The 6,493-nt window shown below is 41.1% G+C and overlaps 1 protein-coding gene across 2 annotated transcripts in view; it reads left to right on the top strand.

Annotated features, from left to right (window-relative positions):
* Window positions 1-6,493, top strand: part of ESYT2 (extended synaptotagmin 2) — a 97,737-nt gene that overhangs the window by 64,987 nt on the left and 26,257 nt on the right. For both annotated transcript variants that reach the window (XM_017861669.1, XM_017861670.1), the window contains exons 11-13: window positions 1,926-1,974; window positions 3,321-3,410; window positions 3,889-3,984. In XM_017861669.1, the coding sequence (XP_017717158.1) occupies window positions 1,926-1,974; window positions 3,321-3,410; window positions 3,889-3,984 (235 nt within the window). The remainder of the gene's footprint in view (window positions 1-1,925; window positions 1,975-3,320; window positions 3,411-3,888; window positions 3,985-6,493) is intronic.

Here is a 6,493-nt window from a genome sequence, read left to right as displayed (position 1 = left end):
GGTCAAGAGCTCGAGACCAGCCTGGCCAACATGGTGAAACCCTGTCTCTACTAAAAGTACAAAAATAAACTGAATGTGATGGCACGTGCTGTAATCCCAGCTGCTCGGGAGGCTGAGGCAGGAGAATCGCTTGAACCCGGGAGGCGGAGGTTGCAGTGATTTGAGATCGTGCCACTGCACTCCAGCCTGGGCGACAGAGCGACACTCCATCTCCAAAATCAATAAATAAATAAATAAGGAGTTTACCATGAGAGAAAAGTACGTGGTCATATTTACCACAGTCATCAGTCATCATACTCTGTGTATGACTCTATTGGTAAAATGCGCTTAACTACTCACCGTTGATGTTTTAGGCTTTAGTGTATGAACATCCTGGACAAGAATTAGAGATTGAGCTCTTTGATGAAGACCCAGACAAGGATGACTTTTAGGAAGGTAATTAAAACCCTTCATGGTTATTGGAGGAGGGCATGGGGTCGTTTTTTTTTTAAAATAATCAAAATATGTTTTAAAATATGTTTATATGCTTGTTATATATTCATTAAACGGTTCTTAGATACAACAGTTGTTTCACCTTGGATTTCTTAAAACATTTTGATTCCTAAAAGTTTCACATTTAAGAGAAGTGAATCTGCTAGATCTGTGCTGTCCATTACAGCAGCCACTAGCCCTAAGTTAATTAAAGTTAAATAAATTAAAAGCTCCTTCTGAGGGGCACTTTCTTTCTTTACAAGGCTTAATAGCTACATGCAGAACCTCCCCGTGCTGAGTTCTAGTGAAGAGTTCTATTCCAGATTGCAAAATGGGTTTTTTAAGTTTTTTGAATTGCTGGATTAATTTTTTCAGGATGTAGTAATTCACATTGGGAAAATAAATATTGATTTGTTCACTTCGATTGAACAACTAGTATAGCTTTAAAATAAACTTTTAAAATGGTTGTTTGACCACCATTTGTTAATAATATCAATTATTTCTAATTTAACCTAATTAAGTTACTATTTGACTGAATTAATTGTGGCAAAAAAGATGTAGGATAGAATACATTGGAGAGGTTCATACCTCGTGAAGAATGGCCTTGCATGTTATGGCCTGACTTCAGAGTTCGTAAGACTTCCTAGGACAACTAGGAACAATTGAGAGATTTTAAGCCGGACAGGGATAGATCAGGTGCTCATTCTAGGAAAACTGCTGTGTGGATTGGATTGTCAAGGGCTGAGCTTAGAAACTGGCAGACCAAATAGGAGAGTGTGTCATGGACCAGGACGAGAGAAGGCAGTGTAGACATAGATTGTAGGGGGCAGAAGAGGCTACAAGAAGAAGTAGGAGTATAGTCATGCCATCTAGTTGTAACTGGCATCTGGGGGTGGTGCCAATCTTGGAAGTATGGGCGGTTTAGGGGAACTGGAATGGGCCTCCTCTCAGATGCGCCGAGTGAGGGCGTCCATTGGGCTCGGTGCAACGTGGGTCTAGAGCCTGAGAGCAAGGGTGGGGGAAGGTGAGGTTAGCGTTCACTGTGCAAGTGAGGAATCCACAGTAACGCACAACCCTACCGAGAGGATGTGTAAAATAAGAGGGTTGAGATGCTTTTAACATTTTTTGATGCATGTAACGTTGTAGGGAAGATGAGTTGTTTGTGTTTTTGTTTTACAACTCTAACCTCAGCTGGGTCAAGCTCAGTATTTTGAGCTCACAGAAACTCCACCTCACTCTTACTCTCCTGACACTGGGGGTGAGTCGGAGGAAGCTTGTGGAAGAATAGTCTGTTCCTTGATAAATTATTAGCGTTTTGTTGCATTTCTGGAGTGCTTGTTCATAGACAAATGCTTAAGGCTGTTTCAGGAAGAAATGTGTTTCTATGTTCTAAAGTTGTTTCCGTAAGAAATGTGTTTCTATGTTCTAAAGTTGTCGTATTGTTATTTTTATAGTCTTATGATTGATCTCATTGAAGTTGAAAAGGAGCGCCTTTTAGATGAAGTAAGTTTCCCTGGAGTGTTGGTTTATTGACAGTTGTTGACCGAGTCCCTGCCCTGTGCCGGAGCAGCCACGAACCACCCCTTCACCATCACACAGTGCAGGAATCCTAATTAGTATGACATGAACGGCGTTTACGTCACAAATAGTAAGAATTTAGGCCTTTTAGAAATACCAAATGAAAGAAAGAAATTTAAGAGTCCATTCAGGTGCGTGTTGAGTACCTACCATATGCTGGGAATCCTTACGGATATGAAGCATAAACTGACATTATTGCAGACAAACAAGCGATTCCCTGCAGGAGTAAGGGCAGGGATGTGCAAGATGCCCCCTAGTGATGGAGATTTTCAGGTGGTTGGAGAAGGCACAGTGTGGCCAGTGAGGCGTCTCGTGAGAGATGCCTGTAGAGACAGTGGGAATTCATGGCAAGGAGACTCGATTTCCACCGTTTTATTGCTATCAGAATACAAAGAATCAAAAAGGAAGTATTTGTGGTGGCTTCTAAAAGATGGGTAAGATTTAGATAATGAAGAAAAATTAAACAAAAATGTTAAATTCTGCTACTTTCATAATCACACGTTTCCCTCCCTTGAGTGTTCAGCATTCATTGGCCATGACATCTTGTTTTCCTGAGTGTGCCAGGCACCGGATGGATAGTCCTGCTCATGGCGTCTATCACTTAGCGTTTGAGGAGCATCTTTGATTAATTATCTTGTGACTTTTAAGCTGATACAAGCGTATACTATTTTATTAGTATAGAGTGATGAATTAGAACAAACAGATTAAATCGTTTGATATTGAAATTCAGTATTTGGAATCAATGTTGTATTATCTCTTGTCCTGTACATTCCATTAAATGCCATTGGTGGAGCATGCTTGCCTACAGACACAGGCGTAGGCCTGTGGTCCCAGCTGCGGGGGAGGCTGAGGCAGGAGGATCACTTGAGCCCAGCCTGGACAACATAGCAAGACCCCTATCTCAAAAAAAAGAAGTCTATTCATACAAGACTTTACTCTCTCTAGATAGTGCTGGAAAACATTTGAATTCTTATGTGTAAAGTAGGAATGATAGTAATACTTGCTTAAGGTTTCCGTTGGGGTCGAGGGGTTGGTGCATGTAAAGCACTTAGAATGGTCCGCTCACCCCTGCTGCTGTCATCGCCTCCAAACGTGCGGTCACTGGCACCCACAGCGTAGAGCTGGATATGGTGAGGCTCAGCCTTCACGTTACTGAGAACTGTGGATGCCTCATGGTTAGTGAGCAGCGTGGAACATTTGTAGAGACTGGGTTTAATTTGGATTTTTGATTCAGAAGAACTTTTGCTGAACATAAACATTTTTCTCTTCAGTGGTTCACTCTGGACGAGGTTCCCAAGGGGAAGCTGCACTTGAGACTGGAGTGGCTCACGTTAACGCCAAATGCATCAAACCTCGATAAGGTGCTGTGGAGTGTGTTCTCTTGAAAACTACCTAACCAGCTTCTCCTCATAACTGAGATTGGTCTCTTTCAGTTGTGTTGCTACTTGATTTTTTTAGCAGTTATAGCAGTAATTTTCATTATTGTGTATTAAGTCACTACAGTAGCATCAGGGATAAATTAAAGATAATGGGATTTTAGAAATGAAATGTATAGGTCATTCATGCCTGTTTTATCAGATCTTCAGTTCTGCGCTTGTTAAAGTGCAGGGATTTGTAGAGCCAGAAATCACCTGAGTGCTTCATTTAATTGACTTATATATGGAATAATAGTCTTGTTATTTAAAAGGTATTTATTGTTTTAGTTCTGTCTCTATTGCATGGATTGGATGGTTTCTCACCTTTCTTATTTTTAGCGTAATCAACATGATACAATCAGATAGAAATGGTCTCTAATCCAGTGGAAACATGGCTGCTAAGGCTTTTTTCCTATCCTTTTAGGTGCTAACAGACATCAAAGCTGACAAAGACCAAGCCAATGATGGTCTTTCTTCTGCATTGCTGATCTTGTACTTGGATTCAGCAAGGAACCTTCCGGTAGGTAACACGGTGGTAACACCTTTGGGTGCTTATTTCCCAGCAACTGCTCTTGCTCGTAACCACTGCTTTGGCAGCACTCTGTGTCACCTGTTCTCGTCGTGTGTTTTCACTTCACATCCAAGTGCAGGAGAGTCGCAGTGGAGAGGGAGAAGTTAGTGTTTGCTCTGGGAGTACATACATTTCTGTTTATACATTTAGCTGGATTTATCCAGTATATAGGAAAAGAAGATGAATAGTGCTTAGGGGGAGAAGATAACTCCTTAGAAAATCACTAAGTATTAAAACTTAGTTGCCGTAGGATGGAAATTGTCTCTATTTGGAATGGGAATAAAATGAAGCAGCTCTGATTACAAAATCTAGACTCATCCTGGCTGTCGCAGGGCCGTGCGTGAGCTGCTGGGCCTTGGCGATCCCTGGGGTGAACATTAAGTGGCAGAACGGTGCTGCTGTACGAGCAAGCCGGCCTCTGGGTGTCTGGGATGTTTCTTGCAGAACAAAAGGAAGCCATGTCTTGGAATGACCTACTGCCAGATACAAGACACTCTGTGCCTAGAAGCATATACTTTTGTTTGTATCAGAATTGTTCGTTTGTAGAGAAAAACTGTAAAATATCATTTTATAGGTAATAACTCTAACCACGGAGAAGGAAGATCTTACTAATTCAATCTTGTGAGGCATAGTGTGCTCTCCCGTCATCCTACCTTCAACCCTGCTAGTGAGGATAGTGGTGTGGTCCTTAGTCATGTCATCCTGTTTGATGATTTTGGAGTGCCCATACACTTGTAGACTAGGCACTCAGTCTTTATTTCATCATATCCACAGCCACTTTTGTTGGAAAAAAGACTGTTGCCACCCAGTGCAGAAGTTTCTTTCCTCCCCAAGTTGTTTATTGCATAATGCCTCTCTGCAGTAAATACTCATCCCCCAAGTGCATTTGTACATAAATTATCTTCCTGTGTCTTGTCTCCCTTTGTCAGTGTTTACCAGGGAGATAGACAAGAAGGCAAAGAAGCGTTTAACTCCCTTCTCAACACACACCCTGGACCTAAGTTATCAGCCTTTCAGTCCCCTGTAGTCTTGCCTTGCCGTGGTCAGACTACACTCCATAGTTCACGAGATGCACACCCTTGACTTCCTCCAGCACCTTCCACGTTCTGAGAACTGTGCATTTCCTTGAGCTTTGCACAGAAATGAAGTAAATATTTGTGCACCAGTGCATTTTATTTAAAATTGTCTATAATTAAGATATGATTGCTTACTTATATTTCATACTGGGAGGATGTGATTGTACTCTTTGTTGTATGTAATTGTATATAATTGCACTGTTTATTTCAGTGAAGCTTTCTTGACCAATTTTAACTTCTTAAAAGAATTCTTATATTTCTCTTAAAGTATTTACCTTAGTCTTTGATTAGTCTTCCAGTCTAAAGTCTGTGACTTTATCTGTTACAATTTCAATTTGGAAAAAGTTATTACGTATTTAATCTTTCCACAGAATTTCTATACAGTAGAATTGTTTGCTTTTAGCCATGGTAATGTTTGTTGTAAAGGCTTCCATAATGCCCGATGGAAGTGTTTCTATGTTAGGGTAGATGCGAGAATAGTATCAGTGAATTGGCTACAAAGGATTAGGCCTCTTTAGAACTGTGTGAAGTTGAAATTTGTGTAAGTTGAATAACTGTGTAAGTTGAAATTTGAATAATGTCACATAAGCAAAAAAAAAAAAAAAAACAAAAACAACCCAAAGAGAATGTATTGATCTTCTGTTAAAAGGACACTTTGTGCATGGAATGTGCTGTGGCCGTCAGAGGCAAAGGATCTTTGCAGAGCCGCGGTGTGCCCAGTGCTGGATTAAGGGGCGTCCCGCGAGCTGTGGGGTTCTTTGGCTCTGCCTCTGCACTGTCTGTAGTGCTCCTGGTGCTCTCATTGACCACAATCCACCGTTCTCTGCTTTCTCCCCTGGCTCCACTGCCCTAAGAGCATCTACGAGGGAAACTTTGGGTGTGGCTACTTAAAAGAGAGGCGAGCGTCGGGACTAGTGTTTTGTGAAAATACCGCCTCAGTCTATAGAGCACTATTTGTGAGTCCTCCGGGGTTCTTTCTTCCTTTGTCTGTTTGGAAACTGCCAGAATGTGGACTGGAACTTCTAACGCAGTTGGCTGGCGGTGGACTGATGTCGCATGCTTTTATTTTCTTGCATGATTTTAATTATTGTGTATTTATTTATTTTGTGCTTGTTTTGTGAACCGTAACACTGTTGTAACATTGGCGAGAACATCTGACCATGAGATGAACAACCCTGGCAAGCAGAGAAGCGGTCCTCCATTCCTCAGCTGCTGCTGGCTCGTTTAAAAAAACCTCTCCTGAGGAAGAAATGAAGGCATAATGATTAAAATTCATTTTCTTGTGGTTCATCTTAATGTGAGATATAAATGTTTTTTATAAACTTTCACAAAACTGTTTTAAAATCTACTATCCCCTCCTTTTTTTTTTTTTTTTTTTTTTT

This window comes from Rhinopithecus bieti, unplaced genomic scaffold (assembly GCF_001698545.2).
Source record: "Rhinopithecus bieti isolate Rb0 unplaced genomic scaffold, ASM169854v2 scaffold_60909, whole genome shotgun sequence".
NCBI lineage: Eukaryota > Metazoa > Chordata > Mammalia > Primates > Cercopithecidae > Rhinopithecus > Rhinopithecus bieti.
The sequence above is the reverse complement of the archived record's forward strand: the minus strand, read 5'-3'. Positions and strand labels throughout refer to the sequence as shown.